The sequence below is a fragment of the Pituophis catenifer genome, unplaced genomic scaffold (genome assembly GCF_029215685.1).
Source record: "Pituophis catenifer annectens isolate HBS135680 unplaced genomic scaffold, rPitCat1.0.hap2 SCAF_2, whole genome shotgun sequence".
Taxonomy (NCBI): domain Eukaryota; kingdom Metazoa; phylum Chordata; class Lepidosauria; order Squamata; family Colubridae; genus Pituophis; species Pituophis catenifer.
The window spans coordinates 138,517,220-138,537,870 of record NW_027256882.1 but is presented as its reverse complement, the minus strand read 5'-3'; the positions used below and the strand labels follow the sequence as shown (position 1 = coordinate 138,537,870).

Sequence of the window (20,651 nt, the reverse complement as noted above, 5' to 3'; positions counted from 1 at the left end):
TCATCAATTTGCACAGCACAAAATTGGACGGCTGCATCAGATTCCTTTGCTGCTTTCACTGTTTGTACATCTAAAAGACACAAGTTTCTAGCCCTTAGGGTTGAGGTAATTGTTTTATTTTAAAGTAAGTAGGAAGCATTTATAATTTCTGTGAGAGCATATGGGATCCTGTTGGGAGTGCATGGCAGATTGTATGGGACCCCATTATTCTTGAGCTACACTATTTTAGCCTGGCAGGGTGCTGACCTTTTTAGAATTGGGCAGAGGAGTGTTGATAGCATGATGTCATACAACTGAGTGGGGATGATTTCTCAAAAAAAAAAAGTGTTCTAGATGAATTTTGCATATGTGAAAGTTTAATTTCCTTGGTTTCCTGAAGAAAATTGGTGGAAACTACATGCCCCTCCCATTTGCTGCCAAATCTAAAGAATGTGATCCTGAGGGTTTGTGGGTTGTATGTGGCCTACAGGTTGACAATTCTTGATATAGTTGAGTGAGAGATAGGGCAATGTTTGTAAGAGGACCTAGAATGCCTCGCTTGGAAGGAATATCTGTGTGTAGAAAACTGACATGCAAGAATTTAGAGGATAAATAATCCAGTTCATCTAATTACTGATATCATTGGAAGAAAACTAATTCAGCATTTGTGGGATGAGGGACAGGGTGATTAAAGATCCTTTCTCTGTGTTTGTTCCTGTCAGTATTGCCAATTTGTCTCATAGTCTGCCATGGGCTCTAATGTAAAATCTTGTAAGAAAGTTATGGATCTATGCCTGAAGAAAAAGAGAATGGTGTAGGCTATTAATTATTTAATAGAAGTATTCGATGGTGCCAGGGCAACTGTTCTTTTTTTGTCATTCAGTTATTCAGTTTATTACATTTGGCTTTGTAACAACATCTAAATATATTAGCTATCTTTCCTCCCTATTTGGCAGTTCAGACTCTCATTATTTTCTCTTTCAGAACAGCCAATTCTTTCTTTGTCTATATTAGTTTTGATTTAGTTTCTGTTAAATGAGGTTATATAGTTTAAGGAATATTTAAGTCATTTCTGCATAGAGATTTTGCAACGATGGAATTAAATAAGGTCATTCTGGTCTAACTCCAAGTTATTGCCCTAGGATAAAATACAAATACAAACAAACATTAAGAAGATTAGAAAGATAAAAAAGAAAAGAGCAGAAAGAAGAAGTGACTTCCGACAATTTTCAGGGCTGTGGAATACAAAAAAATATTATAGCCTCAATCTTTTGATTTACATTTCTAAATGTTTCAAACTATTTCTAAAACATCAAAATCATGCTAATCATCAAAGTGTAAAATTAAGTTTTCATTCCCCCCCCCCAGTTTTTGAGTACAACATCCAGAAGTGGTTTCCAAGTGGAAACACAACTAGATAAATTCACAAGTCAAGTTGGCTTTGACATATAACTGGAATCCAATCACACACCCTTTAATTTAATTCACAATGCTATATGTAAGCAATTAGGCAGATTCTTCCAGATTCTGGTCTGCCATCTGGGATTTTTTCCCTTTGTCCCTTTGAACTTCTAGCTCTGGGTGTCTTTCTCAAAATAGGCCCTACTCCTTTGCTAAGCCTAACATTTAAAAAAAAAAACAGAAAGTATAAGCCACAGTAATAGAGAGAGCTGTTATGAGTGATTTTCTCTGGAACAGCAGTGAAGAACTTGAGCGGTCTGCTAATTTTGCTGCTGATGGAGATCCCATATCCTCTCTCTGCATCTTATCCAAAATTTCAGGAAGCCTCTTGAATGGCCCCAGTCTCTGCTGTGCAGGCCTGTGCAGGTCCAATGAGGGTGATTAATGAAGACAGCTGGCTTAGTTAGTGGTTACCTACAAATGCTGTGGTAAGAAATCACTTAGGAAACAGTTACCTGTGTATTTTACTGATCAACCCAGGAAGCTCACCGAAGATTAAATAACCACATGAGTAACTAAGTGCACTTTAAAGAGAAGACTGGGGGGGGAGCAAGAAAATGTGCTGTTTGATGTAATGTAACCATGTGCCCCTCATTCTTGATATCTGACAGAGTTTATGAAGGACCATCGTTGCATCCACAGAAAGAATGAGGCTGCATGGTGGCTTGTTTGATGGCTTGTGGGGCAGTGATTGGTGCTACTAGCTCTAGGATATCAGCCTGATTTTTCATAGAGTTGTCCTGATAGATGCACAACCTTTTAGAGGCTTGGCTTTTGAGGGGATCAAGAGAAAAAGAAAAACAAATTACTATTATATTTAACAGCATCTTGAGCCTTTAAGAATCAGTGCCTATCAGCGGGGTTTGGAAGCGGTTAGAAGACAGGAATTTTATTTATTTACCTATTAAGTTTCATCTCTGCCTTTCCTTTGCTCCTACTTCTTTCCGACAGGATATTTGACCTTGGTTGAATAACAGGGAAACTGAAGGTATTTTTTATTCCTTTCCCTGCTGAGCTGCAATTAACAGAAGAAATCAGTAAGAAGCCTGGATAAATCAGCAGAGGATTCCACCTTAAGGGTGGAAGGAAAAGAGAAGTATAAAGAGAAGTCTGGATTATGTACACATCAAGAAAACCAGCTCCAGGCCTGGAATGGCAACAGCTTTAGACCAGCCTACCGGTAGTATTGAAAGAACTGTGTTACAATGGGAAAAATAAAATTGCTCTAAAGCTGCCATGTGTAAATTGGAATAACAATTCAAATTTGGTCAAACTATCATCTGGGCTATTGGCAGGAATCTGTGGGATGAAGAAATTATCTCCATTATAGGTTTAAGCCTCTAATGGGGATGGAAGCACCTCTTCCTTGTCTCAGCTGCATGGCTTCTCAAATTCATTCAATCAGTCTGCTCTCTTTGAATGATATGATTCCCTCATAATCTTGGAATTTTCTTTGTATCCTTGTGTCCTTACAATGGCATTTCTTGTTCTTCTTTACCCTTGCCTCTGCTAGTGAATTCTTTGGAAGGGCAGATACTGAAGCTGAAATACTTTGGCCACCTAATGAGAAGAGAGGACTCACTGGAAAAAGCACTGTTGTTGGGAATGATTGAAGGCAAAAGAAGAAGGCAATATCAGAGGATGAGATGATTAGGCAAACTCCAGAAGATAATGGAGGACAGGGGAGCCTGGTGTGCTATGGCCAATGGAGTCATGAAGAATCAGACATGACTTAGTGACTGAACAACAACAACTACTCATGAAATTCATTGTTGCAACTTTGTAATGGCTAAACTACCACCAATAGATTGTTGCCTCTTTCAGTTTCTCTGACCTTCCAATTAATAGGACCTTACAGAACAAAAAAAGCTACTTCTTGTTTAACAACCATTCATTTGAATGACTGTTCAAAGTTACAACATCACTGAAAAAAGTTAGTTACAAATGGCCCTCACACCTTACGACTGTCACAACATGTCCACAGTCACATGATTGTAATCCAGGCACTTGGCAACTGATTGCAGCATTCTGCAGGCACATGATTGTCATTTGTGACCTTCCCAGTTGGCTTCTGGCAAGCAAGGTTGTTGAGGAAGACGGCAGAAGTTTGCAACTCATGGTCACATAACTCACTTAACAACCATGACAAAAAATCAGGTGCAGCCACATGATATCTCGCCTAACAACCACATAACAATGAATTTTCTGATCCCTATTGTGATTGTAAATTGAGGACTTACTTGTACTGACCAATAGCAATATTTATCAGTGCCCTTGCCTTATGTATCCTTATGCATATTTTGGCCCTTTTTACATTTTCTTAATTAATAAATAATTAGACTTACCAAAATATCCTGGCCAATCATTCAGACTCAGTTCCTATTTTCAGGATGAATGGCTGTTTTTTAAGCCTTCAATTGCAACATAATTTCCTATGCTACTTCAGTTCATTTTTTTTTTAAAAAAAAAAACTCCTTTCACAATGCAAAATCTACTTACTTATTTATCTCCTTCAATTTCTCTGCTGCCTTATTCCCAAAGGGATATTTGACTCAAAATCTCCACTCTTGCCCTATTGCCACAATATCTTTAGACAGAATAAGCCATCCTCCAGATGCAATTAAGGATGATGGGAAATGTAAGCAATACATATGGGGGGGCGGGGGGGGGAGACAGTGCTTTGGGCAAGGCTGACTTAATCTGGGATATTTGGAAAGCACCAGGCAGAGAATTACTGGTATTGTAGGAAGTGTAATCCACATTCAGAGGTTAAGAAGAGATCCTCTGTCTGGGGTACTTGTACTGTAAGCAAAAACTGACTTTTTCCCTGAATGCAGCTTTTGAAATACCATCAGTATCCTGCATTCCTCATTTTTATTCCTCTTTCTGCTTGGGAAACACTGTGTGTCTTATTCTAGTAGGTTTGAACAGGAATGCCAATCTCTTTGGATGGCATTGCCTCAGTAAGTGATAGAAGTCTCCGCAGAATTGGCCTTAGTGCCGTTGCTTTAATTTGCCAGGCAAAAGACCTTTTGAGAGATTCGCTGCTAAATGCCAAGCATCTCCAAACAAAATGGATCTTCAGGGATTTCCAGTGACTTGGGTTTCTGATGGCTTGATTGTAATTAGCATAATGAGCGTTGACTTTTACTTTTGCATGGAGGGATGGGGAGAAGGGCAGCAGGGAAAGCGAAGCAAAATGACCCATTGATTCTTTTTAAAAAAATAAAAATAAACACTACTAAGAAAGCTCTCCTTTTCCAGATTTGTCCAGCTGGAAGGTAAACATTTGTCTTCATGCTGCACTAAGAAATCACATTTTCCATCTCTAGGATTGGGGCGGGTGGGAGTTTATACACATTCACCGATTGATTGAAAACCACCTTTCTCTCCTGAACATAAAGATATATCATTGAGCTTTTGCAATACTTGCCTTGTTTTAAAAGAAAGGCCAGGTTCATGCCCAGGGTTTTCCCTCAATGGTTAGCTGTGTTAAGCTGCTTAGGGCAGTGTGAGCGTGTTTATTCATAAGTATGAAACAACCAAACCTGTCGCCATGAAACAACTGTACCACAGAAATGTTCAGAAAATCCTTTCTATGGATTTTCCAAAATATACCTTACCTGTTTAGGTAATATTTTTAATCTCAAATCTCCCTCCCTCTCCCTCTCCCTCCCTCTCTCTTTCTCTTTCCTCTGACAAAAAGCAGCATCTATATTCGGATATACATAGATGCATTTGACAGGATAAAACAGATTAAATGATCATTTCTCAACAGATTAATACTTTTAGTCTTAGCTTCTATTTTGTAGCAAGCAGATGCTTTTCATTGAGTACATTATGGAACTTGTATATTCGGTTTAGGGTGGTGATGTTTCAATTTAGAGGACCTTTAAGCTGTTAATAATTACTAAAAAATATGTAGTGTATAGCATGAATTAAGCAAAGTAACTGCTTTTCTTCCATTTGGGTGAATATTCCTGCTGGACAACAAGAAGGTATCTTTAGGAGATAGGGAAGAAAAATGTGCAATTTTATTTCAGGATTCTGTTGTATTGGCAGAAGTTGTCCATATTGTTTTTAAAAAACCCAATAATAAGGACTTCTCGCTTTGTTTAGCAGTAACTTAATATATATCCTCATAGAAGCAAATGCTGCATTCTATTTCTTCCATATTGAAGAGTGTCCTTAATTCGGTGATAGCCAAATGTGTTGGACTACAGCGCCTCTCATATCAAACCAGCATCATAGGTTTTTTGACTGTGGATGATAGGCACTGTAGTCCAAAATCTTGGGAAGAGGGTGGCCAGGACAGAGAAGGTGCTGAAAGTTTCTATGTAGTGTGACCATTGAAATGACCCAATAGATGGAAGGGGAAAAAAACCCTTCACCCTAGTTAAGTGGTTTCCTGTAAAATTGCTCTTTCGTATTGTTTCCCCGGCTCCTCTCATTTTTAATTTAGAGAGAAATTAGGATGCCACAACAGCTGCTGCTCTTGTCTCTCCCTCCCTCACTTCCTTATTTTGCACAACTGTGTCATTAAGCTTGACCAGAGCTGCAGTAGGTGCTCTCTTTTAATAAAATAAGACAGAGATTCTAGTCTGTCATGAAATACCTGTGCCACCCAAAATGTACAGCCACGGTTATTGTGGGCGTAGGTGTGCTTGAAGCGAGAATCTTGAAAAGCTTAAACCAGGGTCAGAATACCAAGGATTATGACACTTGTGTCCTCCCCAAAGGAGAACCTTCTGGTTCCTGGTCTATGCCTGTGTGTGTACATATGCAGTTTTGGATCAAGCGACTAAGGTTAGATGCAAAGTGCTTAATGTAGCACCTTGGAACCAAATATGACTGTCATGGCTTGAAACATCAAAGTATTTATATTTTCTATGCCCTTCCCCCCTCAGTTTGATGAGGAGCAGATGCCAGTGCAAACAAAACATAAACGGTCCTAAGTTTTGAACATCTCTGCCATCTACTTTACAAAAGAAAAAGGAGTCAACGATGGAGAAATCTTTGGCTCTGATGGGGGCTGTGGAAGCCACGTTCTAATGTAATGTAGAAATTACTTGTAAGCATATTTTCTTTTTGCACTGTCTTTGTGCATAGCTAGGCGGATTTGTCCATCACAAGCATCTTCCTAATTTAGTCCCCAGCGACCTCTGCGGCCCGTGATTGGCAGGCTGCTGTCAAGGTAGAAGTTGTGCCTGAGTGGTAGGAAGGAGCAGAACAAATGCCAGAGGACAGCTCTAGCTCCCTTGAGGGAGGGGAGCTATAAAGGTGAAAGAAACGCAATTACAGAAGCTTTTCTAGCCCAGAAAGTTAATTAGCTACTTAAATAGTGTTTAGTGCCACTGGCTAGGGGGAAATGGTCACATTGTGTGTGTGTGCGTGCATGTGTATTTGTGCAGGAGGGAGGAGGGGCTAATCTGTGCTGGCCTTCTTGAGCTTCAGTGCTTCTTCAGAAGAAAGGCATGCATTTGGTTAGTGATAGGAGAAGAGACAGTAATAGACCATGCCTCCATTCTCCTTTTCAGATGTATCTGGGTTCATTTTGGAAAAAAATGGCGGGGGGGGGGGGATGAAAAAAGGAGGATATCCCCAGTCATCTCTGACTTCTAGAGATTACCAAGGTACAGCTGGTAATTTAGTTTTCTATCCATTCATATGGAAGAGGTTTTTCCATTGCTCTCTTCTGGGGTGTTTTTTTTTCCACCTCCCAATCCAGCCAAGTGTCTTTGGAAGCAAAACGCCCTTACTGCATACAACCCAAATTATAAGTGGTCCTTGACTTACAACCATTCATTTAGTGACTGTTCAAGGTTACAACAGGTTGCATTGCCCTCATGGTCAAATGATCAGAATTTGGATGCTTGGCAACTGGTTCATATTTATGACGGTTGTAGTGTCCTGGGGTCATGTGATCATCTTTTGTGACCTTCTGACAAGCAAAGAGAGTGGGGAAACTAGATTCACTTAACAACTGTGTTACTAATTTAATGACTGCAGTGATTCACAAATAACAAATATTTCGCCTGGCAATATATGTTTTGGGCTACCTGTACTCATCTTCTATAGATCACTGATTAAATATCTGGTTCCAAACAGTCTGGGGCGAAGACCTGAATCTGTTTTCTCCTGGAAAGCAGTATATACACTTTATGCAGCAATGGTACCCTAAAATATTTTGCCTTTCAGGTTGATATAGTTAGTCAGCAATATCTAAATCAGAATCTATTTTTAATCATATGGGCTGAAGTTACTAAGCTGTAAGTTCAATTCAATGATTTATATTGTTGTGGCCCATGGATTTTGTGACTCATTTTAGCTCACATTTAAGTAATGTTTCTTAGTCCCTTAATATGTATAACACATATGTATCCTCATAATGATATTTTTAAAAGCTATAATCGCCGTGACACTTTAAATCCCTGATGTATTCATTTGTATTATATTATTTTACCCTTTTTCATGTTTCATTTACATATTCAAAGTGATTGATAATAAAATCCCACCCCAAATAAGAAATAGTTGGTCCAGTCTATGATTTCATATGACTTTAAGCCAGACTTTTTAGCATTCATCAAAAAAGACCACCATTTCTGGTTCTTGATTTGCTTGACTGCTTTTGCTTATTCCCCCCTGCAACAGGGGAAGATAAACCAACCACAGAATCTCTATTTATTATTTATTGTGGCAGCCTAACTTAGATCCATTTTTGTTCTGGCCTTATAAACCAGATTTGGAAATATTATTGGTTAATCCACTTCCACTCGCAAGAAGAGATTGATTAAGCCAGACTTTTTAAAGATTAGAATGACGTGAGATTCCAGCCTAGAGATGTCTGGTTCAATTTTTTCAGACCTACCTAACTTCCCATTTCTAGTTGATTACAAACTATCAGGACAATCCAGATTTTCCTGAACCATATATAAATGTATGACATCAAAATTCAGGCATATTGCCTCACGCCGCAGCTTAGGGAAGAAGGATGTACCAAAGATGTGGATGCTTTGATGAACTTCCCATTTGATGTGGCTGCTAATAGAAAGGGCCCTGGGGCAAGAGAGCACAGAAGGAGCCTTCTGAAATTGGTATACCATAGTATTACAAAAGGATATTGATACACCACACCTAATTACGTGTCAGTCCACAGGGAGGTGTGCTATTGGCTGTATTTCAAGGAAGATTCCAGCCAATTTTGTTTTCCAGTTACTATCTGTAATTTCTGCAGTTAAACTTCGAAATTGAAAGGAGGAGAAGACAACAAAATCCTTGTACCAAAACGATGCATGAGTTTGACCAGTACTGATGCTGTTTCATATAAATTTAATAGAAAGAAAAACAACACAGCATCTTGATCCTAGGGGCAACATCACAAATGTTCTGCTGGTGTTCCAGGAGCTAGTGAGATAGTAAGGAAGAGGAATGGTTCCTGCCTCGGAAAGTTGCCAGGATCTCTGCCTTTTCCTACCACAGCAAGCAATAAAAATAATATTGTTATATGACTTACCTGAAATTTCATCTGTCTTCAAACCATTGAGAATTTTAGAGATGGTTAAGTGTTTTTTCCAGTGAGACCAGTCTATCAGGGCAATCTGATCTACCCAATTATGGGATGGAGCATACTGCTTCCGCTTTAGAGATGGTTGGACAGCCTTGTTGCATGCAAAAGCTTTTCTTTTCCTGTAACATTTTCAGCATCTGGGATCCCTAGAAAGAAGAAGAGGGCAAGCAGTGATGTATTGATTTCTGTAAGAATGTCAGAGGTAGAATTTTCTGATATATTTTTTTCTATTTTGGGAGGAGTTAGAATTTTTTAAATTCCCCAAGACATGCATTGATCCTTTCAGATGCTGAGAGCTTTTCTTTCCTTAAATTTCGTGGGGGAGGATAGCACAGTTTTTCAGAGATTCGCAGGCAAATTTCAGTGAGCTGGGTCTTAAGGAATTCTGGGTATAGATCCACAAAGCTGTCCAAGGGCTATGATTGGCCCTGCTTGCCTCTAAAATATCAGCTGGAAAAGTAGTCTAAAGCAGCAGTCCCCAATCTTTCTGGCACCAGGGACCAATTTCATAGAAGACAGTTCTTCCAGGCGCTGTGTGTGTTTGTGTGTGTTGCATGCAAGTTAGATCCCACGTATGTGCAGATGAAGATTTGCTCGCTCATCGCTTGCGCGGCCCAGTTCCTAACATATCACAGATCGGTAGCAGTCCACGGCCCAGGGGTAGGGGTAGGGGACCCCTGGTCTAAAGGTTAATTTTTTTTTTTTAAATTTGATTTATATGCCGCCCTTCTCCGGAGACTCAGGGCGGCTTACAATGCTTTAAGCAATAGCCTTCATTCTTTTGTATATTTTATACAAAGTCAGCTTATTGCCCCCACAAACTGGGTCCTCATTTCACCTACCTTAGAAAGGATGGAAGGCTGAGTCAACCTTGAGCCTTGGAGAGATTCGAACCAGCAGAAATTGCAGGCAGCTGTGTTAATAACAGGGTGCACTAAACCCTTGTACTATCAAGGCTCTGATTCATGAAAAGGATGAATTAGCTTAGTTTATCTTATTTTGTTTATTTGAATGATTGGAAATGTTTGAAATCATTAAAATTCTAATTGCATTTGTGGTCTGGGTAGGTATGCTTGGTTCCTTTTCGTTTTGTTCCTTAAATGTTTTGCCTAAAAAAAATTACACTGAAACATCTCTGTATTATCTGGGTATTATAGTTATAAAATTTTCCTCCTTCTCCTTTCCTCCTTTCTTTGTTTGTGGCACTTTCAAAATCCCAGAAAGGGCAGCAGATCTTCATAGGATCTGCAGCCAATCATAATGTTTATTTTGGCTGAACAAATAGGCAGAGTGCATGAAAGTTGTGTACTCTTGTTTTAATGAGTTAGCAGCAATAAGAGCATCATGACCTGGATTACCATAGTAAATCCTTTTCATTGTCAAAAGGGTGAGGTATAGGAATGTCCACCATGGTGCCAGGCAGAATTTTAATACAGTACTTTATTCCGAGTGTTCATAAAACTGTCTCGTGCAATTGTTTTCTGAATGTGTTTCATAATATGAACAAGTTCTCGATTATGGGGATATAAATAGTGCATATCAACAAATGCGTCATGATGAGCTTTGATGGTGAGTGGTAACATGGGAGAGCATTGTTATATGTGGTGGGTTTGTCTGTTTTAATCTTATAAGCCATCCACAGTCACTTGTGTAAGATTATTTATTTTTTTGTTTAAATATATTGGCTACCCAACTCCAGTGGAATTATGAGTGGCTATAGTAATCAAATAAAGAAATAAACAGATAATCTCTAGAGCAGAGTGGGGAACAATGACCCCCTTTATGACTTGTGGACTTCAATTCCCAGAATTCCTGAACCAACCATTAGCTCATTAATTCTGGGAGTTGAAGTCCACAAGTCATAAAAGGGCTATCGTTCCTGACCCCTGCTCTAGAGAGTCCTTAGCTAGTAAGCAAGCTTCTGAATGATTCAAGAGCCATTTTGGATTCTTCATGAAATCCAACTGAGTTAATTGGATTAGCAAGGCAAATGGCAGATACTGCATGTACTGTTCTTTTTTTACATTTTCTATATTCATAGGTCAGCAGGTTTTTCAGAAAGCAGGCAACTCATTTAATATTGTTGCCATTGTTCAGTCATTCAAATACTGCCAGCTCCTTATGGCCTTATGGTCATTAGTTTGCCAAGGCTCTCTGCCAGAAATTTATTTTATTTTATTTTATTTTATTTTATTTTATTTTATTTTATTTTATTTTATTTTATTTTATTTTATTTTATTTTATTTTATTTTATTTTATTTTATTTTATTTTAATTTTATTTTATTTTATTTTTTATTTTATTTTATTTTATTTTATGTTATTTATTTTATTATTTTATTTTATTTTATTTTATTTTATTTTATTATTTTATTTTATTTTATTTTATTTTATTTTATTTTATTTTATTTTATTTTATTTTATTTTATTTTATTTTATTTTATTTTATTATTATTTTTGAAGTCTTGTAAGCTGATAACATCTAGCCCCCAGAAGAAACAGTAATGCAATGCAAGTGAGCCTGTAAAACTAACCAAGATTAACACATTTTAAAATATAGTCAAGAAATCTTTAATTGATCTGCTTGACAATAATAGAAAATATAGAGTGTTGTAGAACAAGTGGGAACCCTGATACAAAGATGGCCTTTTCCCACAACCTGTCTGTAATAGCATTTTAAGTTGTTTCTTCCTCTTTGGACCACAAGGAATTAATACAGGCAGTCCTCGATTTATGGCCACAATTGGGCCCAGAATTTCCATTGCTAAGCAAGGTGGTTGTTAATTGAATCACATCTGATTTTTTGCCATGGTTGTTAAGTGAATCACCTACTAAAGGACCGATCATAAGTCACTTTTTTCAGTGCTGTTGTAACTTTTGAACAGTCACTAAATGAATCCTCGTAACTCGAGAACTACCTGTATTCCAGCCCGCTTTTATGTAATACTGTCATTGTAAAGATGACATTATATGCCAGCTACAGGAAAGAAGTGTTGTGTCTTTTCCAAGCTACATAGCACCATAATTCTTGGCCATTTATTCCAGCCTGAGGAATATAAGGAAGGGATTTTATGCTATACAGTAATGTTTCTCACAAAACTTCAGCAGAGAGTGATTTCATTCATCTACAGATCAAGAGGCCTATTCCAGGTCTTTGCAGGGAGAAAAATGCTGTTTAGACTAAACATAAATAGTAATATTTAGATATAGTGTAGTCATGATGCAGCACCATATGTACTTGAATTACAGTATAATGCTGGATTTATCTGTCACTAGACTCTGACAGGTCATCATTTTAAGAGATATTTCCTTAGCTAAACATAGAATCAGAATGATCACAGATTGGCAAAAAAGCAGTGGGAACAGGAAGAACTTCCGTTTTCCTGCCAACCTCCCCACTGAGTTGAAGGAAACTGGCAGAGAGCATCAGAAATTTCCCTCGCTCCTTGTCAGTCTCTCATTATCTTCCTCAGTCCCTTCCTTTCCTTTCCTTCCCCTTTCCAGCTAAGTGGCTGCTGCTGGCTGGGGAAGGGAGCAAAGCACTGCAAGCCTTGCTTGCAGTGAACATATTGCTGAACACATTGTAAGCCGCCCTGAGAAGGGCGGCATATAAATCAAATTAAAAAAAAATAAAATAAAAGCCTGGCTGGTAAATTGTCACAGAATTTTTGAAAATGAAAATCACATGACTGCAGCAGCCAGTAGCTTCACCACATTTCATTCCCTTGGGAATCATGGGTCATGGATTTTGAAGACATTCTGAAAGTTAGCCCACTTTGAGATACAGGCTGTCCTCGACTTATGACCACAATTGAGCCCAAAATTTATGTTGTTAAGTGAGATATTTGTAAAGTGAGTTTTGACCCATTTTACGACCTTTCTAGCCACACTTGTTAAGTGAATCATTGCAGTTGTTAAATTAGTAACACAATTGTTAAGTAAATTTGGCTTCCCCATTGACTTTGCTTCTCAGACGGTTGCAAAAGCTGTGCGCATGATCCCGGGACACTGCTACGGCTATAAATATGAATCAATTGCCAAGCGTACAAATTATAATCACATGATCATGGGGATGCTGCAGCGGTCGTAAGTGTGGAAAAATGGTCACAAGTCACTTTTTTTCAGAGCCATTGCAACTTTGAAAACAGTAAAAAAAATATTTTTTTTTGAAAAGTATTTTTTTATTTTTTTCCAACATAAAACAAAATATATCTTTCAAGAGCAAAGTCTCGATCCAGTCATAGGTAGGTATAAAACAGTAAGAATTTTATGAGGTGTGGGATAAGTGGTATAACTGGTTAGAACAGAGAAATAAAAATGTATAGGAATAAATGTAAATACCCGTAAGAGACACATGACACAGTAAAAAATGTTTATTGTTATGTAATTTGAAAATAAAAAATTAAATTAAAAAAAAAGAGAAAACGGTCAGTTAATGAACTGTTGTAAATCAAGGATTACCTGTACTTCCTTCGAAAATTGTTGCCCTGTGATGTACCATTCACCCACTTAAACCTTATGACAACGAGAGTTTTAGTAGTAGAGCATGTAGATAGATTTCTGCTTTTGTTCACCTGGTCATAGTGCTGTGAAGTTTAGGTAGGTTTAGGAGTAGAGGAAACTCTTTCTATAGAACAGAAAGACATGAGTTCTGTCCTGGTTATGGGAAAAGGGCAGCGTCATCAGTGGCCCCTAAAATCAAGAGTTTGAATCTGCCAGAAATAAGACCATGTCACTTAAAGTCCAAATTAGCTTGATTTTAATGAAAAGAGCTCGCATTTGCGGACATTGGGCATCAACTGCTGCATCTAATAGTGCGGCTGTACTGGAGCTGTGTATGCAGAGTCTGGTTTCTGGCTGCAGAGGTGAACTTGGTCTTCTCCCAAGGGCTCTGTGAACAATGCGGTCTTCCAGCTGACTATGGAGAATGCCTAAGGGACCCCAGCTGCTGGGGAATGCTAAAAATAAGGCTCTTCCAATGGCCTCATGTGGCCCCTGCTCAGGGAGCATTGTTGTCAGGTTAGAAAGGTTCACACTGGCATGCTGAGTGTGTGATTTCTTCAGCATTTAGCACCTGCATTGTTCAGTAAGCGGATTAGAAAACATTGCATAAACTGACCTTTCAGGGAGCTGCTTTTATATTTTCTCCTTCCCTTGTTTTGCAATCCATCATTTTGCAAGAGAGCTCTTTCAGATTGCTCAAATAGATTGGCCTTTTCCAGATCCTGGAGGTCACAGTTTCAGATTCACTGATTTCCCAGCATACTACTGGTTTTCTTATTTTTCTTCGGGAGGAGGACTAGCATTTTACAGGGGTGGGAATGGACAGATTTCTGAAACTTAAACTCTGCTCTGTTTTGGAGCTACAGCAGCAGAATTTTGTTCTTAAATCATTTTTTTTTACCCTTCTTGTTCATTCCACTGTAGCAGCATTTCGTGTACCCCAAATATGATACAGTAGCCACAAGGGAAAATGGCCTTTAAAATGGTATTTGAAATTGCTACAACAAGGAGTAGCCAAAAGTATTTCCTGAATTGCATCTTTCAGGGATATGACAGACAAAAGCTAGAAGCTTTTCTGATTTTTAAGATGGCTTCTCAAAAGGTCGACATGTCCCAGATTTTCGTAGAGTTAAATTGGAGAGACGTTGAAAAGTAGATTGTTTTAATTTTCCTTTCTAAAAGGCATGGAGACAGTGGAACATTTGTGAGTTGCAGTTGTTGCTGTTCTTTCAGAAGCCCGATGAAAATCAATGCAGGCCACACATAAACAGGGTTGCTGCTATTCCTTGGTAAAAGTGAATGCAAATTCTCTGGCAGCTTAGCATCTGCTGACATAATTAAGACAATTGAACAATAATGGCTGTTCGGGGATTCTTTGTGTGCTTCACAAAGCTTTTGATAGGAAGAGAATGTGCTAAGAAATGCTTAAATAAGCAAGTATGCCGCTATATTTTCCAGATATCTTGCTTGATGCAAAAATAGGAAAAATAACGATGTGACAACTTGGTGTGTATGTGTGTGTTGTCTGGGAAACTGTTTGGCATAATTTATTTATTTACTAAATTTATATAGCTACCTATCACACAACATGAGACTCTGGGTGATGTAATAACAATAAAAAGTTATTAAACAATTATGGTTGTCACACAGAGACAGTTGTTTAGATTGGAATTGGCATTTTTATTTGCCTATCAAGTCATTCCCAAAGACCTGGGATAGGTAGATATTGTTGTTTGATGCACTTAAAAGAACCATTGCGATTCCAAGTAAAGCTGATTTTTACAATTGACAGATGGTGTTTTTGTCAATGTCAGTGGTACTCAAGTGATGCTCCAGTGGTTTGGGAATTGCACCCAAGGCACATTCAAGTATTGGTACTATGTTTGCTTTCTTTTGCCATAGTCGTTCTACTTCTATTTGCAGGTCTTTGTATTTTGTAATTTTTTTTCAGTTCTTTCTCTTCTATACTGCTGTCTCTAGATACTACAACAGCCACTGTCCAGACTTTTTTATTTTATCAAAAGTTGTTAAGTCTGGGAAATTATGCAGCACATGTTTGTCTAGTTGAATTCTAAAATCCCAGAGCTCTTTGGCATCTTAATTTTCTATTACTTTGTCTATTTTGTGGTCCCACTAGTAGTTCCTCCTTATAGGCAATAGTATTTCTTGCAGATATATCTCATGCATTGTTGCTATTTTGTCATTTTATTGTTTGAAGTCCGTCTGGGCAATCTTCTTGCAGCAGCTAAACTATATGGTCCAGTGTTTCTTCAGCTTTTTTGCAGAGATGGCATTTGCTATCTATTGCTGTCTGACTAAATATGCATTTATCCTCAAGGCTTGGCCTTACTTGGCCAGAATTAGCCCCTCTTTTTTTTTTTAACTTTCCTGCTTCAAACCATTACCAGTTCTTGTTATCTGCTAGTGGCTGTGTAATACTTTGCCTTACCATGTCACTTTTCTATTCTTCATTTGGTCTTACTTATAGGCTAGTTTGGTCTTTTCAGTACTCAATAAGCCTTCACTAGTTTCATCTTCACTTCAGATATTTTTCCAATGTCTTTTCTTCTTCTTCAACTGTCAGGTGTATTTGCAACGTTCCATACCATTGTATGTGCCTTAGTAAGTAAAATCTGTCAACATTGCTGTGTGGATGAAGGAATATGATTCATTGTCATTTTTCTGGTCTTCCTGTCCAGGTCTTTTAGTTCTATTTCAGAAAGTGTTTTGCCATACAACTTCAGATCATCCACGTAAAGGAGATGGATAGCCTGGCAGATATTTTTGAGGTTTGATAGCCATAGCTTGACCTGTTTGGTATTGTTGACAGAGGAATCAACACAATGACAAACAATAATGTTGTTGGTGGGTCTCCTTGAAAGATTCCTCTCTTATCCATCTATTTTATCCAAACTGCATTTTTGTTGTATTTCTTTCAGTTGTTTCATAGTTCTGCCCAAAGCTGCACTGTTTTTTCTTTGTCAGGAGGTTATTTATTTATTAGATTTGTGTTTCACCCATCTTGTGTAAAAGGCAACTAGGAACATCTTTTTTGAGAAATTGCCACTTTTATAAAATGCAGCTTTTGCTATAACTGGGAAGCTTACCCAAACTTGTCCACTGACCCCGTGGCAGAAATGGAACAAACTGAAATTCTCCTGTCCATTCACAATTAAGAAATGACATGAAATCACACTCTTTTTCATGTCTCTTGCTCCCAACTTTGCAAAGGTAGTTGAGACATCCACTACAATATTTTTTATTTTGTCCTTGTAACTCTTTATTTCAGTCTGAAGTTGAACTAAATCCTCATCTATTTGAAAAGATATTTACTGAGCAGAGTAGTTTATTGATTTAGGGTTGGAAAGAGAATGTTGAGAAATAAATAACAAAAGTTTATTTGTGGAATTAGCAGTGTTCATGTGCAATAGCAATTAACTAAGCTGTATAGATTCCATATGTACATTTACTTCACAACTTTTATCTACTCAAATAAAATTTAATGATTCGTGTAGGGTTAGATAATTTTGTTTCCAAATTTCCAGGAGCATTTTTTCATGTGAGTAGATATATATGCATGCGTGCATGTTCCTGGGTGAATTTAGGTTGAGGTTTCTAGACAGGATAATAGAACAGGCTTTGTAGCAAAATGGAGTCCACCTGGATTTCCTCCATTCACCTTTCAACTGTACCAGTGCTTCTTGCAATTAGTAGTGATCTGCCTCACACCACCTCCTTTCTTTTATTTGTCCATTTCTACATTTGGTGTAGAGACCCATGTGAAAGCCACATGACTCGCTCAACCAGTTCCAGTTCAAGCCTTGACCCTAGTTCCCAGTTCCAGGAGAATAATGGGCAGGTCCAGGCCTCCAGATGGGATGAGCAACAGAAGGTCTTTGCCTTGGAACAGATCTGTGGGGTCTTCAGAGTTGACTTGGGACAGATGAGATCTCTTCGCCTTTTTTTCAGGTAAGATTTGACTATGTCCGGACATGACAGGCATTGCCCTGTTACCTAGACAAGTGATATCAACAACAAAACCAGAATGAGTTTTCATTCTTGGCTTTTCTTTTGGAGAACGTTGCTTAAAAAGATTTCATGCTGCCACATAGGTTAAAACCAATATCATGGTTCCTTACAGTGATGATATTATCTATACTCACCTGTTGGCTTTCCAACTACATTTACCCTGTGTTCTTGTGTATTTTGAATAAGTGACCGAGAAAGACTGGTCTGGGTTGCAAAATGGTGTGCAAATATTGTTTATTTCTATGTCTCTATTGATGGCTGATTTGTCTGAATGCACAAGAAAATAACTTCCTGATAATTTTCCTAAATAATATATAGTCTGTGCTATTTTAAATTTAGGATGTTTTTTTGCCATGTTTCTCTTAACGTGTCCTCCCAGTTATGCTGAACAAAAGTCCCCCAAATTCTTCAGGTTCAAAGAGATAACTTTTGAAATTGTAGTTCAATGCATCAGAGGGTGCCACATGGGTACAATTATTTTGTATGGGCTGGCAGGTAAGTGATAGGCTCATGACAGGACTATCGTCCTGTCTCCAACCTTCGCTTCCTGGCGAAGGTTGTTGAGAGTGTGGTCGCGCGACAGTTTCCACAATTCTTGGAGGAAACATCCTATCTAGATCCGTTCCAGTCGGGTTTCAGGCCTGGACACAGCACAGAAACGGCATTGGTCGCGTTGGTTGATGATCTCTGGAGGGATCGGGACAGGGGTTGTTCCTCTGTTCTGGTCCTGTTAGACCTCTCAGCGGCTTTTGATACCATCGACCATGGTATCATGCTGCACCGGTTGGAAGAGTTGGGGATGGGGGGCACCGTATTACGGTGGTTCTCCTCCTTTCTCTCCAACCGGTCGCAGTTCGTGTTGGCAGGGGGGCAGAGGTCAACCTCAAGGCCTCTTATATGTGGAGTGCCTCAGGGGTCGGTCCTCTCGCCCCTCCTGTTCAACATTTATGTGAAGCCGCTGGGCGAGATCATCCGTGGCTTTGGGGTGAGATACCACCAGTACGCTGATGACACCCAGCTGTACATCTCCACCCCAGGCCACCCCAACGATGCCCTTGAAGTGATGTCCCAGTGCCTGGAGGCTGTGCGGATCTGGATGGGGAGGAACAGGCTCAAGCTCAACCCTTCCAAGACTGAGTGGCTGTGGCTCCCGGCATCCCGATATAGTCAGTTGACTCCATCACTGACTATTGGGGGCGAGTCGTTGGCCCCCACAAAGAGGGCTCGCAATCTGGGAGTCCTCCTGGATAGGCAGCTGTCCTTGGAGGAACATCTGATGGCTGTAACCAGGGGGACCTTTTGTCAGGTTCGCCTGATCCGCCAGTTGCGGCCCTTTCTTGATCGGGATTCCCTGTGCACAGTCACTCATGCCCTCGTCACCTCTCGCCTTGACTACTGCAACGCTCTCTACATGGGGCTCCCCTTGAGGAGCACCCGGAGGCTCCAACTGGTCCAAAATGCAGCAGCGCGGGTAGTGACGGGAGCAGCCTGGCGCTCCCATGTAACACCGCTCCTGCGCGAGCTGCACTGGCTCCCAGTGGTCTTCCGGGTGCGCTTCAAGGTGTTGGTTATCACCTTTAAAACGCTCCATGGCATAGGGCCTAGCTATCTTCGAGACCGCCTGCTGCCACCGACGATCTCCCATCGACCCGTGCGCTCCCACAGAGAGGGCCTCCTCGGGGTGCCATCAGCCAAACAGTGCAGGCTGGTGACCCCCAGGGGGAGGGCCTTCTCTGTGGGGGCATCTACCCTCTGGAATCAATTGCCTCCAGAGATAAGGAGAATCCAAGACCTCGGTGCCTTCCGCCGTGCCCTTAAAACCTTCCTTTTCCAGCAAGCCGGGCTGGCCTAATTTTTTAAGTGTTTTTAAGTGTTTTGTTTATTGTTTTTAATTAATGGGGCCAAATTTATATATGTATATTTTAACTGTATTTTAATATTTGTACTTGATGTTTTTACTTGGCTGTTCACCGCCCTGAGTCCTCAGGGAGAAGGGCGGTATACAAATTCAAAATAAAATAAATAAATAAATAAAAATAGATGATGGCAATAGAGGTGGCACACAGGTGGCTCTCTCTATGGGCACATGCACCATCGCCAGCTGCTCTTCTGGTTTCCGGCATGCGCATGCACGCTGGCCAGCAGGTCTTCGCAGGCGCTGGAGTGCCAGAAACACAAAGACCTTCACCGGAAACCTGAAGACCAGTTGGCCGGTGCACATGCACGTACTGATCAACTGGTCTTCGGGTTTCCGGCGCTCTGTCGTGTGTGAAGACCAGTTGGCTGGCACGCATGAATGAAGACCAGCTGGCAAGTGAGCATGCGTGCACGTGTGTGTCTGTGTTCCGGTTTGGTTACTCGGTGCCGAAAAGGTGCGCCATCACTGTGAAAGGCCGTATTACCTTAGCTGTTGCTTAATGATTATGGCTGAGAATTGGGAACAATACAATCCATTCTGTTTCCCAGCTGTGGGATTAGCTTCTTGCCTTCCTGTCTACAGGTTTTGGTGGTCTCTTTCAGTGGTGGGTTGCCCCGGTTTGCACCGGTTCTATAGAACAGTGGTTCCCAACCCCCGGTCCGCGGACCGGTGCCGGGCTGTGGAGTACCTGGCACCGGGCCGCGCAGCGGCCGGGGGACATGAACGCTGCAGCGCAAAGGCTCCTGGGCCGTGCGCAAAAGCTCCTGGGCCGTGCGCAAAAGCTCCTGGGCCGTGCGCAAAGGCTCCAGGGAAGAGAGCCCTGCGCAGGTACGCACGTGTGGCCCAAAGCCCCCACCCCTGCGCGCGCTCAGCGGGCCACGGTAAAATTATCAAAGGCTGATTGGTCCGCGGCGATAAAAAGGTTGGGGACCACTGCTATAGAACCGGTAGTAAAACTGGCGGGAGGTTTTACTACCGGTTTTACTACCGTGCGCGGCCCCTTTATGAACCGGTAGTAAAGGTAAGTAGAACCCACCCCTGGTCTCTTTGCCCTAAATATTTCATATAGATTTATAGCGCTGCCCCTTCATCCTTTCTCTGTCATCCTTTTCCCTTTTTGCTTTGATCTCTAGTGACTATGCATTTGAGCAGATAAGGTTGACATGGTCCAGGCAAGCCATGTAAACCAACCCCAG

General features: G+C 40.2%; 1 protein-coding gene across 4 annotated transcripts in view; it reads left to right on the top strand.

Annotated features, from left to right (window-relative positions):
* The window catches only part of TBC1D16 (TBC1 domain family member 16), a 78,236-nt gene that overhangs the window by 41,527 nt on the left and 16,058 nt on the right, over positions 1–20,651 (top strand). For all 4 annotated transcript variants that reach the window (XM_070937682.1, XM_070937681.1, XM_070937684.1 and 1 more), the window contains one exon: positions 17,280–17,477. In XM_070937682.1, the coding sequence (XP_070793783.1) occupies positions 17,280–17,477 (198 nt within the window). The remainder of the gene's footprint in view (positions 1–17,279; positions 17,478–20,651) is intronic.